The 27,632-nt window shown below is 39.2% G+C and overlaps 2 protein-coding genes across 2 annotated transcripts; one reads left to right on the top strand and one right to left on the bottom strand.

Moving 5' to 3' along the window:
* Positions 1–532: 532 nt before the first annotated feature.
* On the bottom strand, positions 533–7,765 carry LOC123763596 (probable caffeoyl-CoA O-methyltransferase 2). Its single transcript, XM_045750808.2, has 5 exons — positions 7,633–7,765; positions 5,131–5,208; positions 4,120–4,243; positions 3,684–3,795; positions 533–2,283 (listed from the first exon to the last, which is right to left on the bottom strand). Coding segments are annotated over exons 1-5 (678 nt in total). The 5' UTR covers positions 7,635–7,765; the 3' UTR covers positions 533–1,921.
* A 2,885-nt stretch (positions 7,766–10,650) lies between these two features.
* Elp3 (elongator complex protein 3) lies at positions 10,651–27,142 on the top strand. Its single transcript, XM_045750800.2, has 11 exons — positions 10,651–11,407; positions 13,094–13,335; positions 14,866–15,069; positions 16,627–16,813; positions 18,155–18,284; positions 19,587–19,713; positions 21,673–21,890; positions 23,063–23,195; positions 24,173–24,300; positions 24,630–24,811; positions 26,266–27,142. The coding sequence occupies exons 1-11, from the start codon at positions 11,386–11,388 to the stop codon at positions 26,343–26,345; spliced, it is 1,653 nt and encodes a 550-aa protein (XP_045606756.1). The 5' UTR covers positions 10,651–11,385; the 3' UTR covers positions 26,346–27,142.
* Positions 27,143–27,632: the final 490 nt, after the last annotated feature.

The following is a 27,632-nucleotide window of genomic DNA, read 5'->3' as shown; positions in this document are numbered from 1 at the left end:
GCCCCACAAACGCCACCTTAAGAAACCGACAGTCCGTCGAGATCGGGTTCAGTGACGAAGTGGGGATTGACAATAAAAGGTTCCCCTCGCTCTCGACGTCGGGTACTGCAGTTCTACGGGTGCAAGAGTATGCCTCCTCAAGCACCCGGGCGTCAAAATAGAAGAAGGCCAAGGGAAGAACCAGAACGAGCAAAAGGTCGGCAGGAAACGGCAAGCAGATAGGAGAAGAGGGGGGAGAAAAACGAAACAGAAGGAAAAGGAAAAGATGCCCAGCAGAATTGGAGAGGACGGCAGCAGGAGCACAAGGCTAGAAAAGGACAGGACTGTCCCAAGGAGCATCACACTCCGGCAGCCGCCCACCAAGCCCCCACACGGCGACCAGGGTGAAAGAAACTGCCCATTTGTTTCCGCCGGGAATCGAACCCGGATCCTTAGCACTACGAACCTCGAGCGCTGTCGAATCAGCCGTCAGGCCCCTATATTCAGGCTGTCTGAATCCGAAAAACTCGCAGATCAAATCAAATAAAACCCATTTATTCGTAAATAGTTGCACTTTTATGATTGGGAAAGTTTACATAAATATTACTGTACATTAATTAAACACATCACAATATCGGAATAGCACTAAACATTATCCTTTTCATAATCAGAAACTTTTTTCGCAACAACTTCCACAAATCACTTTTTTGTATTATTATTATACACAGTAATGTACTGCTACCCTCTTCTGTATGAAAGATTACAGTGTAGACAAAAAACTAGCTATAAGTTCATCTAATATTCTCATCTCACAGGATGGTTAGTCATACATCGAATCACGGGAGAAAATTATCTGCCTCAGTACAAAAATAAATTGACTGACTAAATAATTATGATTTTAATAAGAGCTAAGCACTGAATTATGGAAAAATTATAATTATTGTTACCAGTTTCTATAAGATTACTCTCAAATAATGTCTTTTTTATCACTACAACATTGGCTGCACAAAATAGGTGTAAAGCAATCTTAAGGAAACTTACATTTTAGGCATAAAGTGCGTGAAATTTAGTTTACATTTAGAAAGGTGCCGGCAAAGTGAGGTTTACCACTGTAAGACAGATATTGGCACAACTTACATCACACAATTAGTGATGGTGAGAAGACAATTAGAAGTACAACTAGTATAAACTAATCATGACATGACGTTATGGATATTTGCACACCCTCAGTATTCAGAAGATTCTGAGGCTATCCCAGCTCAAAATCACTTCATGCACACAACTCTTAATCCCATCGATCCTACTTCCAAATGGACTCAAAATGTCCATCAGCAATCTCTGTGAAAGTGATTTCTTCATAATTCCAAATATCCATCTGAGAATCCCTAGATGTTTTGTCTTATCTTGTAACCTGCTACACCACTCTTATATATCACTCGTGTGTTGCATTTCCTAACAATTAGGTTTAAATTTCTGGAAAAGTAGGAGTGGCCCATAGTTCGTATCCATACAAGCTGAGACATTGACTGTTATTGTGGTGCATTTAGTAGAGGATGTGTTAGACGAGTTAACTGAAGGATCATCTTACTTTAAACCGCATGGAAGTAGAAGCAGTAACAAAACATAGTTTGAAGCTCAGTTTTCAGAGAAACTCGCAACTAGAATCACCCAGAATATAAGCCCAGCCGAAACAGTTAGGAACAAACTAGACAGCTATAGAAATTCAACAGAAAATAGAGCCAGATAATTTTAAAGTTTCTTTTAAAAATCTTTAACTTAAATAAATTAGTAATTGGCTGTTTAGCATATTAATTTATATTTCATATTTCTGTTCAGCTGGATGTCATATATTTATTATTCAGTGCATATTAAATTTGGGGCCGAGGCCGGAATGAGAAATTAATATTGCCTTAGCCTAACAGTTCCAAAACACCACTTACTGCTACTTTTTAAAGCACAAGGTGAACCCATCACCAATGTTGAGAAAAGATATGTTGATACGCTCATCATCCTTGAGTTTAAGGTTGAGGCTTCTGACAGCCAGCACGCTAGGCGACTGCTGCGTCTCATCCAGCACGCAGCCACCCTGGAGTGTGTTGTCAATGGTTATGATGCCCCCGGGTCGCACCAACACCAGGCACTTCTCATAATACAGATCAATGTTGACTTTGTCAGCATCAATGAAAGCATAATCAAAAGAGCCTGCCTGGCCGGCATCGATGAACTTCTGGAGAGAGTCGGCAGCGGGAGCAATGTGTGTGTGGATCTTGGCGCGTACTCCGCCCTCCTCCCAGTATTTCTCGGCTAAGGAAAAACAATGTGAATTATCTTGAGAAAGGAAAGAGACCTGTTCTCCAATTAATATTCAAATGATACCAGGCAAGATTTATATGTCATTTACAACATATATAATACATAAAAAATGTTAGCAGTATTTTGCAAATCCATTTGTATGTGCGTTACTATAAATACAACATTTTAATTGGGATATTTGTATATGTTAAATATAAATATTACAGGACGAGCCCAGTGATACCCGGGTGATGGCCGTGATATCTTTACTACATGTTATCTTCATCACTGTAATCATCTTCCCTACACACACTATTTACATTACTGTAACTTCTTCCCTGCACACTAGTCACATATTGAATGTAAGAACTTAAACACTAGAATGTAAGATGTTAACATTATACAATATAGCCCTCTTAACTCCACACCTTCACCACCTTCCCTTTCCTTCTACATCTTCCCCTAACCTTCAACGTCTTGCCTATTCTTCACCACATGCCCTACCCTACACCATCCCAACCCTTCACCTGCACCTTCTCTACCACTCACCACCTTTCTTACCCTTCACCATCTAAAACGTCAACCTTCCCTGCCATTCACCACCACCTTAGTCATTCATCAACTTCTCTACCCTTCATCCCTGTAATCTTTATGAGGATGAAGTCTTTCATTTAACGAGATTGAAAATTTGCATGGTTTCCCCATTTTATGCAATGGAGGGGGGCCTGGGGATCGATCCCGACCCACCTATGACAATCTCCGGACAATGACCAATCACCCTGCAAAATTTTGTGAGCCTAACCCCAAGCGCCTGGCTCCCAACCTCAGACAAAGACTCTTTTAACGATATATATACTAGATGGCCTACCGGTGAATGTACGTTATCGACGTCGAACCTACGAGATCGATGTTGAATCAACGAGATCAACATTGAGGCCAGGTCTCAGATGCTGCGATCATACAGGAACTATTTATTACTAACTTCACCGTGCAGGAATTACAGCCCTCTACATACATGGTCCCCTATTTTAGGAACCAAAAGTAATTCGACACATTAAGATTCCTAAATAAAGTCATCATATTTTCATATTTACGAGTATTCAGAACTTAATATATCTACTTTACGCGCAGAAGATTCACTCGCTGCCCAAGATTATCAAAGTAATTATCAAGATGTAAGTAATCTTATCAAAAGAAGGCGCCAAGCCAGTGAGACTGTAGTACCAAGATGGATGTAGGATGCGGATAACATCACCGAACCAAACAGCAACGCTCTGACTCCAACTAGGCCCCAAAGTATGCTGCAACACAAACCTTCCATCCATTGCTCTTGTTATCACTGCATAGTATCTAATTTATGTCATCATTTACCAAGCCTTCTAAACAAAGGCAAGAGTTATGAGAGTTCTTACCAAGGCTGGTGTATTCATCGCTGATGTCCAGGCAGTGGACCTCACCGTCAGGAGGCAGTACCAAGGCAGCAGACAGAGCACTAGCTCCTGTGAACATCCCCACGTCCAGTACCTGTGAGACAAACACGCAGTCAACATCCTCAGATCAGCCGCAAGCTGTGGTCTTACCCTCGTGGTCCCCAGCTATGGTCTTACCCTTCGAAGTCTGCTGCAGTGTCAGTTTTCTGACTTCTAAAAACGTTTTGAAATCAACTTTTTACTGTCGAGTAATACGCTATGATTATAGTCAATTCTCTATGTAAATAGAGGATGGCCAGACGTCTAAATTTCACCTGACCTTCATCCGAAGAAAGAAGCACAGCTTGTCCCTAAACACCGACGCTCTCTATGTCTCATATCCCCCCATAGTCACTGAGAGATAGGACTAAGACGTTACCTTTTTGGCCCCAATGGCTTGGATGAGGTTGGCGCCAAGTTGGAGGACCTCCGGAGCGCCCACCATTCCACCGTGAGGAAGTTTCAGCGTCTCCTCCAACAGCTTCTTCTGGACGTCTGTCTGCCTGTGAAAGGATGGTTTGTGACAGGAGTAATGGTCGTGTAAGCAAGTTATGGGACAGGTCTCGTAATGAGTGGGCGAGAGGACAGACAGGTCGTGCAGGGAGGAGGCTGGAGTATAGGCCGTACAGAGAGGAGGCTGGGGTGTAGGCCGTACAGGGAGGAGGCTGGGGTGTAGGCCGTACAGGGAGGAGGCTGGGGTGTAGGCCGTACAGGGAGGAGGCTGGGGTGTAGGCCGTACAGGGAGGAGGCTGGGGTATAGGCCGTACAGAGAGGAGGCTGGGGTATAGGCCGTACAGGGAGGAGGCTGGGGTGTAGGCCGTACAGGGAGGAGGCTGGGGTGTAGGCCGTACAGGGAGGAGGCTGGGGTGTAGGCCGTACAGGGAGGAGGCTGGGGTGTAGGCCGTACAGGGAGGAGGCTGGGGTGTAGGCCGTACAGGGAGGAGGCTGGGGTGTAGGCCGTACAGGGAGGAGGCTGGGGTGTAGGCCGTACAGGGAGGAGGCTGGGGTGTAGGCCGTACAGGGAGGAGGCTGGGGTGTAGGCCGTACAGGGAGGAGGCTGGGGTGTAGGCCGTACAGGGAGGAGGCTGGGGTGTAGGCCGTACAGGGAGGAGGCTGGGGTGTAGGCCGTACAGGGAGGAGGCTGGGGTGTAGGCCGTACAGGGAGGAGGCTGGGGTGTAGGCCGTACAGGGAGGAGGCTGGGGTGTAGGCCGTACAGGGAGGAGGCTGGGGTATAGGCCGTACAGGGAGGAGGCTGGGGTATAGGCCGTGCAGGGAGGCGTCGAGGGAACAGGTCGTGCAGGGAGGCGTAGAGGGAACAGGTCGTGCAGGGAGGCGTAGAGGGAACAGGTCGTGCAGGGAGGCGTACAGAGGGAAGGGAAGAACACTCACCTCAAGGAGTGGTCCACCACATACTTCACCAACGGCTTGGCGCTGTGGAAGCTCTTCAAAACGGATACCCTTGGGTCCCTGCATGGAACATAATAGAATATTTAAAGGTTCATGTCTTGGCCAAACTATTCTTACGTCACACAATATTTATTTATATATATAATGTATATTATATTATATATATTTATATTTAAATTACACACACACAATTCAATTTGTTTCTTATTATGCACCCCATACCCCCATCCCGTGGGCGGTGGTGGAAAGGGTTACAGAGGTACATAATGGGTTCAGGAACTGAACCCTCAAATTCGTTTAGCTAAGCAAGTGACTATCTTTAATTACACAATTGTTAATGTTACATACACGTGTACATTCATTTACATCCATGTACACAAATACATATTTCTGTACATGGTAGTTGATAGTGGTAAGGATTGTGATGTGTACTTTGACTTTAGCAAAGCTTTTGATACAGTGCCACATGAAAGACTGATTAAAAAGATTGAGGCTCATGATATTGGGGGTGCTATATTAAGCTGGATTAGGGCATGGCTAATACAAACACTCTGTTTCCAAAGGAAACAGAGTTAGTATAAATGGGGTTAAGTCAGAGTGGGAAAATGTTGTAAGTGGAGTGCCTTAAAGCTCTGTCCTGGGACCTCTGTTGTTTATAATATATAATAAATTATTTAGATTCAGGTTTGAATAGCAACATCTGCAAATTTGCAGATACAAAAATCGAAAGGGAAATTAACACGGAAGAAGACTCACTATCACTTCAAGTTGATCTAAATAGGGTTTTGAAATGGTCAAAAGATTGGCAGATGCAGTTTAATGCTGATAAATGTAAAGTTCTGAGGCTAGGTAATGATTATAGAGTTATAAGATACGAGCTAGATGGTGTTGAGATTGCGAAAGGGATCTGGGAGTTATGATTAGTAAGAATTTAAAACAAAAGGATCAATGTATGAATGTTCGTAATAAGGCAAATAGGACACTGGGATTTATTAATCGAAGCGTTAGTAACAAGACACCTGGTGTGGTTCTTCAGCTATATCTTGCTCTGGTTAGGCCCCTTTTAGATTATGCAGTTCAGTTTTGGTCGCCGTACTATAGAATGGATATAAATTCACTTGAATGTGTCCAGCGTAGGATAACAAAGTTAATTCCCCAAATTAGAAATCTTTCATATGAAGAAAGATTAACAAAGCTTAAATTGCATTCACTGGAAAGGCAAAGAGTTAGAGGTTTACAAGTGGATGAATGGACATAACAAAGGGGATATTAATAGGGTATTAAAAGTATCAACACAAGACAGAACACGAAACAATGGGTATAAATAGGATAAGTTTACATTTAGGAAAGACTTGGGTAAATACTGGTTCGGTAACATAGTTGTTGATTTGTGGAATCTATTACCGCGTAACGTGGTGGAATTAACGCAAATTTTGGATACTTCGCTAAGATTCCTGGCAGTACATCATTATGAATGAAGTACTTACACATTTTTTGAACTGCATTGATGATGCAATATCTGAATTCCGCGATTTTTTCCACATTCCATTATATAATGACGCAATCTATGCGAATTGTTCTGCTGACAATTTACATTTCGTCAAATGCCCATCAGGAGATGTTGCAAACTCCCAGAGGTACTTTTAGCTGAGCCTAACCCTAGTAGTGGTAACATCTAGAAGTCTGCTAACCTTACTGGATGACCCACAGACGTGCGGTACTTCCTGCATAATAGAATGATGCTAGAAGGAATAACTAACATGAATACAGGAGCCTTCACACCCGTCGATTAGGGTTGAAGGCGAGACCCAAGAGCTACAGTTTCCCCCCTTCCTCTCCCGGGAAAGTATATCTAGGTGAATAGTTAATATTTTAGGCGAAGTCTTATTAGGTTACACGAAGTCTGGATAGGTTAGACTTGGTCTTATTAGAATATGATAGGTCTGGTTTCCTTACGACCAATTACCCTTGCTGCGGGGGGTAATATATTCCGTGAAACTTTACCCACAGTCAGGGAGAGGAAACCTCTTACGCTTATCGAGGGCCCCTGGCCTAACTGCACCCGACCTTCCCCGGGAGCCAGTAGGAGCTAAAACTTGCACCAGCAGGGAAATTGTGGCGTCGTATAGACCGTGAACACGCATATACAACACTGGGGTTGTCCAGTCCGGTCCCACCTTCGTCGTAGTTCCTACATTAACACCAGATTTTATGTGTTCGGTAGGGTAAGATGGGTTAGGGTAGGATGGATTGGGTGTTCCAAGGTGATAGGATGAGTTATCTTAGGTTAGAGTAGGATGGGTTGGGTTAGGGGATATTTGTTTACAGAATGGAAATTATGTAAAAGAGGGATACTTTTCATATCCCATAGCCCCATTCATTCATTCATTCATAGATTATAGGAATAATTGACATAGACTAAACCCTTTAGTTAACCAAGCTAAACATTACTGTAATTACTTTAGAGAGCAGCGGTGTACTTACATCCTCCCGTGCAGGCTGGTGGCGGCCAACAGAGAGCAGCTGCAGCTTGTCACCCAACAGTGAACACCAACACACACACTGACACACACTCACTATCCTCAAGTCAACTCTGGTCGGGCCGCCACAATTCCGGCATTATTATTTCATTATTACTTCATGTCATGTGTTCCGGTAAAGTAGGTCAAAACTAGAATCTTGTTTGAACTGTTTTCTTTGGCTTGTATATTGTAATAATGTTTATTCTTGCATGTGCCGTTTTTCCTCCTTGTAAAAATAAAACAAAATTATACTGTGTAAGGGCGCCGAAGATTATGTAAGCGACACAACAGCCTAACATCACTCCCTGCCACCAGCAATTATATTCTTATTATTCTCATTCTATTGCAGTTCTGACATATTTTTCACTTGATTTTTTTAATAGTTTTGTCCCAGGAGAAAGATACAAATTAAGACATTAAGTTCATAATTTTATTTCCGACATTATTACTTCATAGCTCTTTACTGGTGGAAGTAATATATGACCAGGCATGTGGCAACACTTATTTTTCCAAACGGTTTAGTTACGTTTCAGTTAACATCATCTTCCAGGCAGACATTTATATCAGTCACCATTATTAACGCTGTTATGTGTCTTATTGCTTGACCTTGCGTATTATTCGCAATTGTTGTCGAGGTTTTCAAGTCAGTTTATTGTATTTGAGCTCGCTGTTAGTTTATAATGCGGAAAGCTTATAACGAAGTGCGTTACATTACAATCACCGGCCCACTTGGAGAGTTGTCACCTGCGGCGGGTACGCAATTCTCTACATTTTTGGCCATCATTTTTCGGCAATATTAACACGGGCATATACAACAATGTAGTGCTATCTTAGTCTATATGAAGGATTACAGTGTGTAGATCAAAAACTTCCCATCAGTACATCTTATATCCCCAAGTCATGGTAATGACTTGGATCAACACGAAATGCTACCGACTTCCTAAAAAAAGTGATAACTCTTATCTTATGTGTAGTTCTTTTGTTGTTATATCAGCTATTGAGCTGCTACATGGTCGTCCAACCACTTGGGCTAGACGGTAGAGCGACGGTCTCGCTTCATGCAGGTCGGCGTTCAATTTCCGACCGTCCAAGTGGCTGAGAACCATTCCTTCTTCTCCCCCCCCCTCTCCCCGTCCCATCACAAATCCTTATCCTGACCCCTTCCAAGTGCTATATAGTCGTAATGGATTGGCTCTTTCTGCTGATAATTTCATTCCAGCCATTACGAAAAGTCGTAATGGCTTGGCTCTTTCTGCTGATAATTCCATTCCATACATGGTGTATGTGTGTGTGTGGGGGGGGGGGGATGTTTAGTTAATCGGTCAAGTGAGCAACCCGACTATAGTTATATAACTAAGTATAGCTAGGCGATTTCATCAAATGCTTTTGCCAAACTTGTGGCTTTAATGATCAAGTAATTCCATTGGTTACAACCTGCAATATTTACATGCATATAATATTCAGTTTATGCACTCTATTCCTAATAATAATAATAATAATCATAATAATAGGCAAATGACATATTCTCTTAAAGCGAAATTGAACAGCAAAATAGTGAAGAGCATTTCACCAACCTGCGATTATGAGATCCATAGCTTTAATACATATAATTAATTATATGTATGTATATGAGTGTTTATATAGTGATATATATACATGAACTTCACTAGATCACCCTTAGAGTGTAATACTTGCAGCTCGGGGTCGCCATTATGCGTAATTATTAAAACATTCAAAACAAAATACTGTAACGTTATCATTTACTTCTAAGTTGCAAATGAGTTGAAAAAGTATATAAATATTATCAATCCAAGTACTTCCCTGGATACACAGAATATCTATTCTGCGATAGATAATATTCTGCGATAGAAACGTTAATTCTGATAATTAACGTTTCTGAAATTTGGATAAAGAGATAACACAGTTACTTTATGTTGTCTTATATTCGAAGGATTCGGGAAAACCGTCAAATAAATATATAATCGAATGAAGAGAAATACCAAAAATGGTTTCGTATATACGGTAATTTTTAAATAAATATTTTTAGGAGGCTATCTTGAGTGGTTATCTTGAGATGATTTCGGGGCTTAGCGTCCCCGCGGCCCGGTCATCGACCAGGCCGCCTTTTTGTTAACCCTAGGAAGCAGCCCGTAGCAGCTGTCTAACACCCAGGTATCTATTTACTGCTAGGTGAACAGGAGCATCAGGGTGAAAGAAACTGCTCATTTGTTTCCGCCTCCACCGGAAATCGAACCCGGAATCTCAGGACTACGAAGCGCTGTCCACTCAGCTGTCAGGTCCCTATTAGGCCAGGCTGATGCCAAATGCTCCAAAATTCTTGTAATTGATGATTTTTAGCGCAGTGGTCTGCATCCTTGGCTCACAACCAAGGGTTCCGTTCGATCCGCGGAACGGATCGAACGGGATCCTTGGATTATATTAATATAACTCTTGAACGTAGTTTTTGAGCGGAAATCACATTGCATATGCTGTATTTGGAATTTTAAAATACGATTTTTCTACCAAATTTCAATATATCCAAGTATGTTTTGTGTGAAATGTTATTATTAGCATAATTTGTTGTTTTAATAATACTACGGACTGATGTTTAATTTATTTAGAAATACATCACATCTCAACAAAGAGCAGTACATCCTAACCATCCTAATACATGAACTAACCAGACATTATATGATGATATCTTCAACAGTAGATAAAAAAAGTAATTGCAGAGCTCCAGTTACCTAATACTAGTATGGTAAAAAAATTTCATAAGCTACGGGATTCCCAAGTGACATAGCGTTTCGGGGTTCTTAAGCTAAACAACTATAAACCCGTGGAACTGCTTACCCGCCGATGCCGTAAATGTCTGCAATTCAAAATCCGGTTGCATAAAATCATCAGGATAAACAGTGCCCCTTTGACAAGTCACTTGTTTCCTGTCCTCGTCGAGGCCACTAGTGTGTTTGTCAATTAGTGCCCTCAGGTAAATTCAGGTAAATGTTTAAATTTGTGAATAATTTCTAAGTAACTCCTACATGTCTACAACCGGCTCATGTATCGGCTGAATATGTAATATGTAAATAACATCATTTAAGTGCTATAAAATTATTTTACACTATATCTATTTGATAAAGATAAAACAAATAGTCATCCCTTTTAAATTATAATAAAATTATATAGTATTCCAGTAAATGATATTTAAAATTGATAGTTTAATCCGGAGTTATAGACTGGTCAGCGGGGAGGAATGTGAGAGGTGTGGAGTGGCGGTGTGGTGCAGAGCTCTGCTGCTCCTCTCTAGATAACACTAAGCCAAGCTCACAGTTCACCGCCTCGATACCACCAAATTGTTTAATATTTTGTGTGACAGAAGCCTCACAAGACCTGCAGGCAGCCTCAAAGAAGCCTTTTCTTGGCACTGCATCAGAAGGGCTGAAGTAGCCCCTAAACGTGAATGCCAGCTGTTGAAACACTTAGTATTAAGAAGAGGAAAGAAACTGAAAGAAATTAAGGTGACGAAAGAAAGATATTAAAGTACTACTATACAAGAATTCTTCACCCAGTACTCTCTTAACTCTACAAATCAGTTCGTTAATTTGGCAACACTTAAGAGTTGACACCAATTGACAACACTTGAGCCTAAAGGTGACCGTCACCAGTGACGCCGCAACACTACACAAATAATCGTGACTTAATCTGCAAGACATTAATTATGGGTCAGAACAGAAAGAAAGGTTTGTTAATTTTTTTTTTTTTTTTTTTAGCAACTAAGACATCGCATGAATGGTTTTTCAGTCTCTGGGCATAACAATGTAAGAAACTATTATTTCATTAATTTTTATTATATTAATTTTTTTTTTTAACCGGAGAATCAACATTTGGATACATTCATGATTTATAAGCGTGGATCCTGGGTTCAATTCTCTGGTGAGATAAATGGTTGGGGTGTTTCGTTTCACTTTATGCTGCTGTTCACCTGGCATTTACTAGGTACCCCTGGAGTTAAGCAACTGTTGTTGCCTAACTCTTGGATATTTTGAGGGGACCTCAATAATCCTGTGTATTATATACAGTCCATTACAAAAATTATATACAGTATACCATGATGTATTAGATGTCCATAAATAAACTTTTGGGGAATTATAAGGAAACAATGTATCGTTAGAATTAAGATGTACAGTATAAAATTATCTTTAATTATTTTTTTCCTTTCAGGAAGATGTACAATTTTCCTCAAAAGTTTGGGCAGACAGACCAGTAAACAATACAAATTTAAATTCATAATGAAACATTTAATTATTGTGTGCTATTATTGTAATTTAGCAGTTTAGGATTTACCAGTTTTTCTTAAATTTTCCTATATCCTTAGGCAAGTAAACTTTATAAGTTAGAATGCGTCAAGTACTGTATATGTCTATGACATCCATCACAGTGGTGATGAGTGTCACCATCACCATTGTCACAGCTGTCACTATATTTATCATCATCCCATTATAACTTGTTGGAGGGGTGGCCTTTGGTGTAGTTGTTAGCACTCACACATTGTAAATGACACTACTTGAGTTTGAATCTGGGGACAATTTTGCTCTGCGCCATTACTCTAAACCCATGTGCATCCAGGAATAATTAGAAATCTGCAAGTGAAAGACTTGGCAGATAATGGAAAACCATAATGCTGAATAACCTAACTGGCTTCAATACCTGGCCCAAGCTCAAAATCCCATAATTTAAAACATATTAAAAATATACTTTGTTAAATACCTAGTTGTACCTGGATGAGGGTCTGGGAGTTCTTCTATTCCCGAAGCCTGACCCTGGGCCAGGCTTGATTTGCGAGAGCTTGATCTAATATGCTGTTGCTTGGGGCGGTCCGCAGGCCTACATATCCACCACAGCCCGGTTGGTCGGGCACTTCTTGAAGAAAACTAGATAGTTTTCTCTTGAAGGTGTCCACGTTTGTTCGGGCAATATTTCTTATACTCGCTGGGAGTATGTTGTGAACAACTGTAGACCTCTTGAGTTATTTCAATGTCTTAATCAAATTCATGGACACTAAATGTACACTGGAAGCACTCATAAGTTAAAGTTTACTTGCCTTAAGGTCTAGGAAAATTTATAAGGAAAAAAGCTGGTGTAAAAAAAAAAATAAAAAAAAGTCAGAAGAGTTTGAGTTTTCCAATAGCATGTTATACTGTATAGAAAAAATTCCATTAAGTTTCTATGAGCAGGTATACATATTACATAGAGAAGCAGGATATGGTATTTATGAATGTTGTTAACAGGCTTTTCACAGAATAGTAATACTGTATGTCATGCTCTTTTTTTTATCTTGAGAATTCTTCACCGATGATTAGAGAATCTCAGTGACAAAGGAATTCCTTGTATTTCTAGCAGTTGATTGATTGATTGATTTTTTGTAGGACCAGCACTATCCAAAGAGGAGCTGCGTATGCTCACTGTGGGAGAGATTGTGCAAGAGTTAATAAAAGCACAAAAGGAGCAACGCGATATTAACCTCAACAAGCTGAAGACCCGTATATCATCAAAATATGGGCTTCAGTCTTCACCAAGACTTGTGGACATTATAGCTGCAGTACCACAACATCATAAAAAAGTTCTTCTCCCTAAACTTCGTGCAAAGCCTGTTCGCACTGCTTCTGGGGTAAGTTTAATGTACAGAACAACATTAAACATGTTAAATTAGCAACATATCAGTAGATAAATTTTTCAGATTTTTAGAGAAATTGTAGTTTTTGTTGGAATGTTATCAATTATGAATTATTATTATTAGAGATACTTTATGGTATTGTCAAGATTAATTTTTGTGAACTATCATATTCAGCTGCTTATTAAGGCAAGCATCTGCTGTGTCATAAAATTCACATACAATCAGGCAGATGACATTCTTGTACAGGAAAATACTTCTGTGACAGAAGAATTTTCAAACATCTCTGCAGACGTGTAAAGGTGCTTCAGAGGCACTGAAGAAAAGCTCAATCCACCCCAGATATGTATACAGATAATATACTGTACAGTATATGGTTACACTGTATATAATAAAACACTGCATAAGGTTTTATGTTTATGGGGACAGGACGTCTGTACAGTACATTGGCATATCAAGGTCCCCCAAGGCCAACTACTTATCTTCTCAGGAAGCAACCCATAACAGTAGCATAACTCCTTGATATCTATTTACTGCCAAGTGAACAGAGGCAGCTGTTGAAACACAATATGCCCAATCTTCTTTATCGTACTGTGGGAATTGAAACCAGGACCCTTGGATGTGAACCAGTGACATTGACCACTGCACTACAAGGCCCTGCTGATAATCTGAGATGCTCCAAGAGATAAAACTGTAATTGTGTTTGATGTAGAAGAAAAAACATAAACCGGTATTGCTACGGGACTTACAAAATCCTCTTCAATGCTTTTTTTTTATTCTTTTCTCTGAGGTTATGGGTCCCCATTTTAATTGCAGGTTGTACCCTCCGTTCCTATATACACTACTTTACTGTATATATTTATATATGTAGCACAAGATTCGGGTTCTAGCTCTCAGTGTGCTGAGATGCTGAGTCACTGTAACCTGGCGAATCTGTGGGTGCACTGGAGTACCCATACCACAAGGTATGAGGATTTACTGAAGTACCCTTCAGGAAATAGTACAGTATTTCATTACACTCGATGTACTATTTTTTCCATTTACCCAATTGAAACCTTAGTTTATATTAAAGAATTTACATTTTTTGACACATGCATATGCTACATTTGCCTTTCAGTTCCTAAACTATCTTTTTGAATTTCTTGGTATCACTACATTTTACATCTTACCTTAACAAATCACACTATGATAAAAGGGTGAAAGATTCCAAAATGTTGCTAAATTCGATGATTTTCAATTCAAATTTAAAAATGAAACAAGTGAAAAATTGCAAAATATTGCCCAATTCTATGTTTTTTAATATACACTATTATAATTAATGCCTTAATTTCTGAAGAGATGCTATCCTATTGCAGTGTTTTGCTTTGTTATGGTGGTTAGTTATCTTCATAATTCTCAAGTTAATTTTTGTTTATCATTCTTGGTGGATATTACTTGAAATATTATCATATCAATATTATTACCACATACATTATTACAGGGTAGAAAAATTTATTACATAAGGATTTTTCAATGTTATTTCACTAGATTGCAGTTGTAGCAGTGATGTGCAAGCCCCATCGGTGCCCCCACATCAATATGACTGGCAACATCTGTGTCTACTGCCCTGGTGGTCCAGATTCTGACTTTGAATACTCAACACAGAGCTATACGGGTTATGAACCTACATCGATGAGAGCTATAAGGGCACGATACAACCCATACCTACAGACCAGACACAGAGTGGAACAGGTATCTTATAAAGAATTAACCTTTTTTGTTATTGTACTGTACTATATTGTTAATTGTTATACTTGGAAGCCACCTATATCCACAATTTTAAGGCCTGATTCAGTAAAAAAAAATTGAATTTCATGATGGTTAAATTTTATTGCAAGAAGTACATCAAGGTGGGGTATAAAGAGCTAGACCTCACTTCCCTGTAGTCACTGTTAGGTAGGCATTGTTAGGTAAAAACTGGTACAGCCATGCCTCGGGAAGGTTTGCCAGACCTCTTAATAGTTATCCTTGTGTACGGGGAGCCAAAACCAGAATCATGGTCACTCTACGAGCTGAGGAAAGTTTGGGGGATCAGACTCGAGATAAAACATGTGCAACAAAGCAAGAAACTACTTGAAGGAAATGCAGTAACAGTGCAAACAATCGTTGCTGTGGTGTAAACACCCTGACCATGATGAGCATAAAGGGATGGCAGCCCTATAATCTGGGGTTCCAGCCAGCCTGGGGCCAGATTCACGAAGCTGTTACGCAAGTACTTATGAACGTGTACATCTTTCCTCAATCTTTGATGGCTTTGGTTACATTTATTAAACAGTTTACAAGCATGAAAACTTGCCAATCAACTGTTGTTATTGTTAAAAACAGCCTCCTGGTGCTTTGGAGCTTATTAACTGTTTAATAATTGTAAACAAAGCTGCCAAAGATTGAGAAAAGATGTACAGGTTCGTAAGTGTTTGCGTAACTACTTCGTGAATCTAGCCCCTGCTCCTTATTTGCTCTCCCTGGTCACACCATAGAAAGCACAGAATCCCTGACAAGATATTTCCTCAACTCTATGCTTTTAACCAAGTGGTTTTGGCTATCCCTAGAACATTAGTTCCACCAGGGGCTATTGATTTGTTGTTTCCTTTCTCCTTCTTAATTGTTTTATTTCACGGATATGTGTGAAACCCTAATTTTATATTTCACTTCAAGTGTGTGCCAGGGTTCCCTTCCTTGGTTGTTGGCTTGCCGTTCCTTCGCCTCGCCAGAAAAATCTGCTCCTAGTGGTTTGGGCTTCTCCTCTACTTGTTGACTTTTATTGCATTGCATCTCTTTTGAATAGAGTACTGTATAGGTCTTGTTCCCTCACTTTGAGGCCTGTTGATGGTAGTGTTGTAGTTAACTGTGTGCTCATGTTACAGTTGGATTACAATTATGTTACAATTCTTTGCACTCTTGGACAGAGTAGGGGCTTGATGTGTTTAACCCAGGCATGTTGGGTTCTGCCTGTATACCCAGAAGCTCTGCTGCAGGGACATTCTTGGTGTTCACTAATGTCTCTTAGTTGGTGGGGTATGTTCCCATACACTCTTGGTCACTGAAATTTAGATAAAATCCATAATTTGCCAAGAATTTATTATTATTTTCAAGTATTGCTCTATTGATTTTGTTGCATGAAATAAAAAATTGCCTGTAAAAATTGGTAATATTGTAACAAATTTTTAATATTGGAGCCCATTTTATTTACACAATGCATTTAATCTTCAGCTTGCACCTCTGTAATAATTTTCTTTATTACACTTTCAGCTGCAGCAGTTAGGTCACAATGTTGACAAAGTGGAGTTCATTGTAATGGGTGGAACGTTCATGGCTCTCCCAGAGGACTACAGAGATTATTTCATCAGAAACCTACATGATGCCCTCTCTGGGCACTCCTCCACAAATATTGCTGAAGCTGTCAAGTACTCGGAACACAGCAACACTAAATGCATAGGTAAGGTTTTCTTTGTTATTTCTGTGCAGTTAAAAACAAAATGTGCATTAAGAATAAATTTCTTCCCAGAGCTTATGCTCTAGTACCCCAGGACTAAATCCAACACATTATAAGCATCTGTGACCATCTCATGGCCTATTGGAAGCAAATGCCAGACTCCTTAACATCAAAGATGCTGAGGAGCTACCAAGATGCTGCCCGACAAAGGGGTCCTTCATTACACTCGATGCTCTATTTTTGTATACTTAATTCTATATTCACACAGTGTATATGCAATAATAGAAGTTATTAATGTCAAATACCACACTTTATTCATCATCAGGCACACTCCATCCTTCTTTCATTTCATTCACATCTGTACTCCTATTCTTATAAAAATTTTCTCCATTTCATTCTTAAGTAATTACAGTATTTATTTTCATAATAGCATCACATAGCTTAGCACATCAAACTTACTTCTATAAATACTTTCGTCACTTTCTAGTTGGTCATTTGTCAAGTATTTAATAAATACAGTACAAGCATTCTTTCCCCAGCACTAAGATTCTAAAGGTACTCAGCACTATGATTCTAAAGGTAAAGGACTCTGTGGCCAGATTTATGAAGCAGTTATGCAACTACTTATGAACGTGTACATCTTTCCTCAATCTTTGACGGCTTTGGTTACATTTATTAAACGGTTTACAAGCATGAAATCTTCCCAATCAACTATTGTTATTGTTATAAACAGCCTTCTGGGGGTTCGGAGCTCATTAACTGTTTAATAATTATAACCAAAACCGCCAAAGATTGAGAAAAGATGTACAGGTTCGTAAGTGATTGCATAATTGCTTTCGTGAATCTGGCCCCTGGTCTTCAAGTGCCAAATTCTCGGGATTTTCTTATGAACAGGCAAACATTATTTTGTTAATGAGCAGCTGGTGATTATATAGTAATATTTAAGTCTAGTGAAAATCCAGATGGAATGCTGCTCGTGTACAATTGTGGGCCAAGTGGGGTGGAACTTAAACTTATGTCAAACTTATATCACTAAAAAATGAAATTAAAATAATAAATGGTTGAGACTTTTTTCTTGTGTTTAGACAAAATTCATTTGCCTTTTTTAATAAATATTTTAAGTCATGTCTCTGATGAGATGAGTAAGTAGTATTGTTTCATTATTCAGAACTTGCGTAATATCCAGTAGGCTCTGCTGTTCATTGTCTACAATGCAGAATCTCTGCACACTGCAATTAATTCATAAACACACAGAGCTGCTGTATGAAACACACAGCAAGTTCTAACATACGGCTGAGTTCTAACTGTACTTTTAAATTGCCATCACTTTTTTTTCCTCTCCAGGCATTACAATTGAAACCCGTCCTGACTATTGCTTGAAACGTCATCTCTCTGATATGTTAAAGTATGGTTGCACAAGACTAGAAATTGGTGTCCAGTCTGTGTATGAAGATGTTGCCAGGGATACAAATAGGTAAGTGCTATTTAGTATACTTGTATTAGAATCAACAAAACCCCTCAAATGTAAATTACATGAATCATCAGTCACTACTTCTATCTGTAGGTTTGACAATCAACCACTACCCTATCCACCATTTAGTTCTGGGTTTTGGAAAGCATTCTAGACTTTTTCCCTTCAGTTTTGTTTTGTTTTCACCCTCCTACATATCTGACTTCTAAAGCTCTCTTCCTCTTGGCTTTGCCTTCAGGAAATTGTCTAGTTGTATCTTTGGGTAAGTATTATTTGTACATTATGCTCTTCAAGATCTCCTGCATTGTTTCTCATATCTTATGCATTGGTTCCTTGTACCAAGGCTTTCAATGCCTTTGCAGGGTTGTGAAACATACTTAGAACTGTGCTTACCTTGTAAGCATAGTTCTTATATGACCTAAGAAAGTATGCTACAAACTGTTAATTTATCTGTCATGTCCTGCTTGGAGATTAGGGCCCATGGGTTCCAGAGGTTGAACCGTACTTTTTCTCTTCCATCTGCTTGGGTAAATAACATGTCTGTAATGTTTTTATTTAATAAATATTTCTTCCATTTGAATTGGTTCATGAGATCAACTGAGAAACTGTAGCTAAGAAATAAGGTACTGTATTGAATGAATTGAAATGCTTCTTTTTGAGCTGGTCTCTCAAGTACCCCCTATTTCCTCTCTTTTTTTTTTCATCCTCTTTTTCCCGAGGATGCTTGAGTGGGTTGAGCAACAGGTGACTTTGCTGGCTTCTCCGATTGTGTTATGGTCGCAGTTTGCCACCGGATGGTGGTTAGGGTAGCGGCTGATTACCAAGCCTGGTTTTACCGATAGTTGACAATGATTTTAATACTAATTATTTAGTGGGGGTTTGTTGAATCTAATGTTCATTTTTGTGTATGATAGCAAGTTGGTCTGTGGGTAGTTGCTAAAGTTATATTTGCCACAGCCTTAATCCCTTCCCTAAGTATGTGACCATAGAGTTTTGAATGTTTCTGTTCATGATGAGGTGAAATTATTAGATCCTGGCTGGTGGAATGTTTCACTGTAGACCCATAGAAGCTGCTGGCTCAAAAAGTCAGCTAAGGAACTGGCTCAAGATATAGCATTTTTTTTTTTTTTTTAGCATAGTACTCAGAATTTCCTTTTTTTTTTGGGGGGGGGGGGGAGGAAGGGGAGATATAAGAAAATTGTGAAATCATTATAGGATAGTTCACAAAATAACTTGCAAGTGATAATTTAGGGCATTCAGCTATTTTTCTCACTAGATTTTTTAATGCTTGTTTTTACTCGTCAGAGGCCACACTGTGAGGGCAGTGAGTGAGAGTTTCCATTATTCAAAAGATGCTGGATTTAAAGTGGTCTCTCACATGATGCCTGACTTGCCAAATGTTGACTATGAAAGAGATGTGGAGCAGTTTATTGTGAGTTGTATTTCTTTTGTTTTCTGTTTCTCTGTTAAAGGTTTAATAGTGTACATCTTTTCGTATTTTAATTACATACAGTTGTTCAATATGAAAACATATTGCATACAATTGTCAGTATTGTACAATTGGACAAAAATTGTAGTTTTATTGTAGTATTGTGTGTTAAAAAAAGCTTTTAAGTAATGGGGAAAACTCTGAGCTGGCTCTGTTGACTATTTCCCTCACCCTAACAAGTATATCTACCCAATGGTCTTGTCACATAACCAGTGACAGGGAGACACTAGAGAATTCTCAATTCACCACCAAGTGACTACTTGCTTAAAGTTAAATGGAACTTTAATTACATTGTATGCTATCTTTAGATTTGCAAGGAATACCATCTATTGTTCTCTCTCCTAGTCAAGAAAGTGAGAATGACTGCTACCACATGTAATCTGCATCTAGACCAGAGCTGCAGAGAGGGCCAAACCCATGACTTCGGAGGAACATCACAGGTGAGAACCAGTGCCTTCTAGCCCCTGGGAAAAAGAAACTAAAAACTAACCAGGGTCCTGAGGAGACAGCCCCAAACCCATAGGTCAAGGACAGGATCTGGTCCAAAGAATTTGGCTATCATAAAAGATTGGCAAACAGAACAGAGTAGAAACTCTCCAGAAGACGGCACAAACAAGCCCAAACTAAATGGCAGCCTTTTTCCAACCTAATGTGGGAGAAAAAAAGGCAAATGAACAGCATTGTAAGAACATCCAGAACTGGAGAAAACTGTACTGCACTGCCCTGGGGTTAAGCACATCAATATACACACAGTATATTGCATGTGAGTAGGAAAATACCTGGCATGTTCAGAAGATCAACTTAATCACAAGTAAGGCATGCAAAAAAGATGAGGCTGAAGGGGTAAAAATACCAGCTGCACCTGAACTGCATCCAGGCGCCACATGAGAAAGTTCGGGAAGATAGCAACCAGAAGCAAGCAGGGCCTAAACAGGGATGTGTTACAGTATCATAATGTAACCCTGTGGAAAGCTGCAGAATCCAGATGTACTAAAACCAAACCAATGTGAGCTGAAAAACCCTCAACTGGCTGAATCACTCCAGAGGTGCAACCAGGGAAGTGGTTGCACTAGTAGCACACAGATAAGCAGTAGTGAAGAAAGTGTATCAACTCCTCGTCCAAAATCAAACAGGACCCCACTAAGGAAAGAGTACTTAGTGGATATAAATACCCCAGAGCCAGCCATCTCAAATAGTAGTGCCCCACAAAGGAGTGCAACACTAAAGAATGCAAGTAGGCCATCAGGAAAGCAATGAACACCCCCAGCCCCAAAGCAGCCATCAGAACCCCCGAACAAATTCCACCCCAAGGAATCTGATAAGACCCTCGCCAGCCCCATCCTGGCAAATACGATGAGGTAAGAACAAAAGCAACCAGGTCACATCCCCTTAAGTTGGAGTATGCCACCAAGGAGCACATGACAGGCTAGCAGAAAATACAAACAAAAACAACACCAAGACAAGAAGGCAAACTTCAGATGCACTTCTACAAACTGTCACAAGAACATCAGGGACAAAATTAATTCTACAGACACAGGGAGTTTGAAATAGTTTATTGTCAGAAATGTACAATATTACATGTATACAAGACTATAAAGACTGGATTCATCTCACTTTTGAATCATTTTCTATAATCCTTGGTGAATTCAATGCAGTACTTAGACATTACTCGTCTTGTGTCCTGCTCCTATATTAGCATCTTGAATAATATTGTATCTAGGACTTTGATCTATCTGTGTCACAGACAATGCAACATAGTGTTCAGGTTTGGTGCCTTCTTTTGATAATTACTTGATTCACCTCGCCCAAAAAGATGAAGCTGAATATTGAGTGTACAGTACAAAAGTGTAGAGTTTCAAGATGTCACCTATTTACTTCATTATATTGTTTTAATTTTTTCAGGAATTTTTTGAAAATCCAGCTTTCAGACCAGACGGCCTGAAAATCTACCCGACCTTGGTAATTCGTGGCACAGGTTTATATGAACTGTGGAAGACTGGACGGTACAAAAGCTACCCTCCAAATACTCTAGTTGATTTGGTGGCTACAATACTCTCACTTGTCCCTCCCTGGGTGCGTGTGTATAGAGTACAGAGGGATATTCCCATGCCGCTGGTAAGGTAAGTTTCTTATGTACAGTAATTGTTAGAGGTTTTAACTATGAAGACTAATAAATTTAGATTTTTTTTTTTTTTTTTTTTTTCAATCAAAATCAAGAAAATTTTGTGTTGAATAATGGGGACGACTTCAGGAGTGTGGTGGTGCTTGTTTATCAGTGATGCTAACTACACATAGTGAATGATATTATGAATAAAGAAATTATATATACACTATATATATTTGTTATAATACTATACTGTACACACTTATTTTCTATAATTTTACGTCACTATATTCCTATTTTCTTTTGTCTGTTACCTTGCCATTACATTATGAAGTCACATTTATCTTGATAATTTAAGCAATTATAAGCATGCTTGCTCTTTACTGGAGAAACTATAGTTTAAATTATACAAAGGTTGTATAACCATTTCTATTTCAACAAGTTGTATGTGACATTGTAATGGACCCAGACTGTCACCTCTCTTCTCTAGGTAACAGACTTGCTGAATATAAGACCTTAGTCACTTGCTCCATCTGAACTGGTCGTTAGTTAATGGTTACGTTCTTTACCGTTGTTCCTTACTGTAACCTGAGCCCAATGCTACCTGTACAACTCACCAAAGGCCACGTGCATTAGGAAACACTGACGCCACGGTCACAAGTACACACAAAACCTGGCTTATTCCAGAGATGATAAACGGCTGCCACAACCTTCCCTATTAACCATGTAATTAAGCTAAGTGACTGCAGGGAACGACCAGTCAATTTGCTGTATAAATACCGAGCATATGAATCCCCAATCTTTTGAAAGGAGGGAATGAATTTATGTTAAATGTGGAATTTAACCAGACAAGGGAGAATATGTTAATCGATGAGAGTACTTATAGGATCACATGAAACTTACAACACAGTAATTCAGGATCTTGACAATCATAAATAATAATTGAGGAGGGAATTGGCTAAAAGCTCAAAAAAGATGAACTCAAAAGCATTCATCTCAAGATGAAGCTGACCTTAGCTGGTTGCCAAACTAGTTGACATAGGTACTTAATCATAGGTACAAATCATCTGCACTTGGCTAAATTGAGGGATTGAATCTTTTCACTTAAATTATGGTTAATTACACATTAATTAATTCAAATTATGGTTAATTTTGCTAATATACTAATACCTGATTTTTCTTTGTTAGTTCTGGTGTAGAACATGGAAACCTAAGGGAGCTTGCTTTGGCACGTATGAAAGATTTGGGTACAGAGTGCAGAGATGTACGAACTCGGGAAGTTGGTATTCAAGAAATCCACCACAAAGTTCGCCCATATGAGGTGAGGGAAAAATAATCTTTATTTTACACCTATTTGTATATAGTACCTTATAAAATTCCTTATCTTTATTTTAAATAAGCATCGTGTATGGTACTGTAATGCAATGCTACTTAGGGGGTCCTGGTGGCCGAGTGGACAGTGGTTGGGGTTTGTAATCCTAGGGTCCGGGGATCGATTCCTGGCGATGGCGGAAACAAATGGGGAGAGTTTCTTTTACCCTGATGAACCTGTTCGTCTAACAGTAAATAGGTACCTGGGAGTTAGACAGCTAATACGGGCTTCTTCCTGGAGGAGGGGGGAGGGTGAGAAAAAAAAGTTGATTGACAGTTAAGAGGTGGGCCGAAAGAGCCAGAGCTCAACCCCCTGCAAGCACAACTAGGTGAATACTGCATCAGTACAGTAATTTAAAATAAAAATAAAGGCAAACCTTAGTGTTTCCATTCATCAGTAGCTCAGTGTACAGTGATCTTTCAAAAGCTGTTCCTCAGAGTAAATATTCCATTTCCATGACACGCTTCCATAAAACTAATTACTATTATCTTGAAGAGTTTTAAAAATTTGAATATTTTGATGGAAGATTAAGGCATGCTTTATTGTAGTTTGTAGATACTTAAGTGGTGCTTTATTGGGCTTGGTATAGTTTTGTTGGAAAAAGCTTATACAGTACAGATATAACACATTATTATAATGCACAAGCCATTTCTAAAATGTGCACATGCTGTATCTCAAAACAAAACTCGTTAGGCCTTTTGGCCTCTGTCAGCACTACTATGGGAATTTTTTTTATTGCACTGATACAGTAGCTCTGTCTTCAGCAACTCCTTCACACCAGCACCACTTGAGGAGAAAACATTATTGCATAACACAATGATTTTAAGAAATGATATATATTGTATATCTGTCTTTTTAAGTTCAGTACAGTATTTGTTTGCTCAAAAATGATCTGTTAATGATTAGCAAAGCTTTAAACTTTATAGGTGGAGCTGATCAGACGTGATTATGTAGCAAACGGAGGTTGGGAAACATTTCTCTCTTATGAAGACCCAGAGCAAGACATCTTGGTTGGCCTACTTCGCCTAAGAAAATGCTCGGACCAAACCTTCAGGTACTCGCTTTAACCTAAAGAATGTACAGGCATTCACGTTTTTATTTTGTTTTATACCTTATTATATTTTGTCATTCTCATGAGATTTGAAAAGTAAATGAATGAAAACACAGTATTGATGAGCCAAACAAGAGAGGAGAAAAGTAGTAGTGCAGTGTGAAGGGGAAGAGAATAGGGGGCTCTCTTTACTTGCCCTTCGATCATTAAAGCTGCAACACAACATAGTTATCCTTTTTAAAATTCTATCTGTTTTTTAATGTTTTAAATTTTAAGTTATATTATGCAAACCGTAGAATATGCATTGGAATTGACATCTCCATTTATTTTAGGCCAGAGTTGGTGGGTGGAGTGTCGATAGTACGTGAACTTCACGTGTACGGTTCGGTAGTTCCAGTGAGTTCTCGTGACCCAACCAAATTTCAGCATCAGGGCTTTGGCATGTTACTGATGGAAGAAGCTGAGAGGATTGCTAAGGAAGAGCATGGATCTCATAAGATTTCTGTAATCTCAGGTAGGATTGTATTAAAGTTCTACAGTACTATACAGTATATTGTTTTCTAGCTGGACATGAATATGACATTTGTTTCTCTGCTGAGTTTGAAGAGGTTATATCTTGAGGTTATCTTGAGATGATTTTGGGGCTTTAATGTCTCCGCGGCCCGGTCCTCGACCAGGCCTCCACCCCCAGGAAGCAGCCCGTGACAGCTGACTAACACCCAGGTACCTATTTTACTGCTAGGTAACAGGGGCATAGGGTGAAAGAAACTCTGCCCATTGTTTCTCTCCGGCTCCCGGGATCAAACCCCGGGACCACAGGATCACAAGTCCAGTGTGCTGTCCGCTCAACCGACTGGCTCCCATGACATAAATATCAGACACTTTGACCATTGACAGTATCTATATTGAATAGCAGTCTTGAAAGGATACAATTTTCTCAGCAAGGAAACATTTGCCACTTGGCGGCATTGTAAAAAAGAACACAATTTTTACCTGAATTTGGTTGAAAGCACTAGAATATCTCTAGTGACCTTAACAGGGACAGGAAGCTAGTGACTTGTCAAAGACCCCCCCCCCCATTTTCCCTGATGATTTTATCCAGCTGGACTTTGAACTGCAGAAGACTAATGATATTGAGATCTAATAATATAGCATCAGTCAAGATACAAGCTGTGATCAGCTAGTTCTGAGAGATTTTAATTGTGCAAACACATAGGCTTGCAAAATTAAAACTCACAATGAATGGATGTCTAGTTTCTCATGACTTAGCACCTCAGAACGTGCTGCATGAACTCAGAGGGAATCACAGTCTTCAGTGGTGTGTGTAGTAGACAGGATAGTGCAGTTGTTCTTCAGATGAGTGGTGCATATTGAGAACGCCTTCCTAACACAAGGAACGCAAATCCTCGTGCTAGGACTCATCGCAGTTCTCTCAGTACAGAGTAGAGTGGCTTGTGCTAGGACTCATCACAGTTCCATTTAGTTATACATCTAGCATCCACCATGAACACCATATCTCATACTGTATCTATACTTTTGGTTTCCCCATGTAAAAGACAAGAAACCTGTTAGGTTTATTGAGACCCATTATTCATAGGCAAGGTGTTTAACTGACCACCTGAGTGACGTGCACATTATCTACTGCGTTACCGGCTTATTCACCACTTGGACACAAATTTAGATTCTCTTCATTCATTAGTTGAATATCTCTTTGAATATCACTTTGCTTTCTTTTCAGACACCTGTTTTTATTTTTGTAGTGCCTGTAATACTGTGTTGTAGGTTATTTCCTACTTGTAAATGTTGTGTATTTGTAAGTTGTTGGTAAATCTGCCATAGTAGTTTTATTTAGTAGTTAAAATGTTGAATTCTCTTATGTGAAACTATTAACTCTTTTAATTTATATTTTCAGTTACTTTCTCTTTCTGCCGTATATTATATACACTAATATTTTTTTATTTTTTTCAGGCGTTGGTACTCGTAATTATTATAGAAAGCTTGGGTATGAACTTGAGGGGCCATATATGTCTAAATCTCTTATCTGCTAATACAGTATACAAAGTATTCTCATTCGTGTGATTAAAACATTTATACCTCTATGGGATGAATTGCATTCTGCAAAAGAAGTGGTTTGAAAGCAGAATTGTTAATACAGAAAACTTCCTTAGCTGTGGTATAATAAAAATGGAATATGAACATACAGATTTTTTACAGTACCTAGAAGATATTAATTACTATTACTCAATAATAAAGATATGGTATAACTTGTCAGAGGTGTGTTATCAATTGCTGTTAGTTCTAACAAAAATTCTACTTATGATATATAACTGAAGTTTTCATTTGTTGCTTACAATTAAAGATAACATTTTAATTTAAGTTGATAAATTAGACTAAATACATTTTGATAATGAATAACTACAAGTTATCCATTGTTTTATTTTGTAAAGTTAATTTTGTTTGTGTTAAAAAAAACAGCATTTTCAATGCAGACTTGAAATATTTTAAAGGTGTAATTTCATAAGGATTCACAATGGTTCCATGGCAAAATATATACACTTTATATACAAAATATATACACTATACAAAATATATACAAATGCACTTTCCTAAGGTTTAAAATTACAGTAGAGTACAGTATTTGTAACCTCTCTTCTATTTACGACCGAGCCACCTTTTATATTATGTTCTTCATTGCTAGGGGTTTGTATTTCTGGATGGGTTTACTTGTAAACCTGCCCCCTAATTGAGTGTGTGCTGATTTAATCACACATTATAAATCTAAATCTTAGACAAACTCGCATTTATTATATTATTTTAGAACAATAAATATTACTACAGCACATGACCTCTGTTTCCTTGGTATTCTCTTGCCCCCATCTTCACGTCCTTGACCTCGTCCCTGACCTCGCTCCATCTTCACGTTCCTGACCTCGCTCCATCTCTACATCGTTGACCTTGCCCCCCTCCCTCTCCACGTCCTTGACTTCACCCCATCTCCATATCCTTGACCTCACCCCATCTCCACGTCCTTGACTTCACCCCATCTCCACGTCCTTGACTTCACCCCATCTCCATATCCTTGACCTCACCCCATCTCCACATCCGTGACCTCGCCCCATCTCCACGTCCTTGACCTCATCCCATCTCCACGTCCCTGATCTTACCCTCTATGTATCTCTTGATTTAATAAAGCTCTTACTGGTGAAACATTATCAAAAAATTAAATCTACCCTGATTTTGATGTTTGTCAGCATGTGTTTACACAGGATGCATTCCTGGAGACACTGGAGTTATACTCTACCATGTAAAATAATTTTAAGAATCTTTTGAGAAAA

The sequence above is a fragment of the Procambarus clarkii genome, chromosome 52 (genome assembly GCF_040958095.1).
Source record: "Procambarus clarkii isolate CNS0578487 chromosome 52, FALCON_Pclarkii_2.0, whole genome shotgun sequence".
In the NCBI taxonomy this organism is placed as follows: Eukaryota; Metazoa; Arthropoda; class Malacostraca; order Decapoda; family Cambaridae; genus Procambarus; species Procambarus clarkii.
Note: the sequence above shows the minus strand (reverse complement) of the source record. Positions and strands in the feature narration are given on the sequence as shown.

Excerpts from the sequence above, each read along its gene's own strand:
- LOC123763596 (XM_045750808.2), bottom strand. Across the intron at positions 4,244-5,130 it reads GTGGTGGACCACTCCTTGAG|GCAGACAGACGTCCAGAAGA; the intron begins GTGAGTGTTCTT and ends ATCCTTTCACAG. Across the intron at positions 3,796-4,119 it reads AAGCCATTGGGGCCAAAAAG|GTACTGGACGTGGGGATGTT; the intron begins GTAACGTCTTAG and ends TTTGTCTCACAG.
- Elp3 (XM_045750800.2), top strand. The coding sequence starts at position 11,386 with ATGGGTCAGAACAGAAAGAAAG. Across the intron at positions 15,070-16,626 it reads CCAGACACAGAGTGGAACAG|CTGCAGCAGTTAGGTCACAA; the intron begins GTATCTTATAAA and ends TTACACTTTCAG. Across the intron at positions 16,814-18,154 it reads CAGCAACACTAAATGCATAG|GCATTACAATTGAAACCCGT; the intron begins GTAAGGTTTTCT and ends TTTCCTCTCCAG.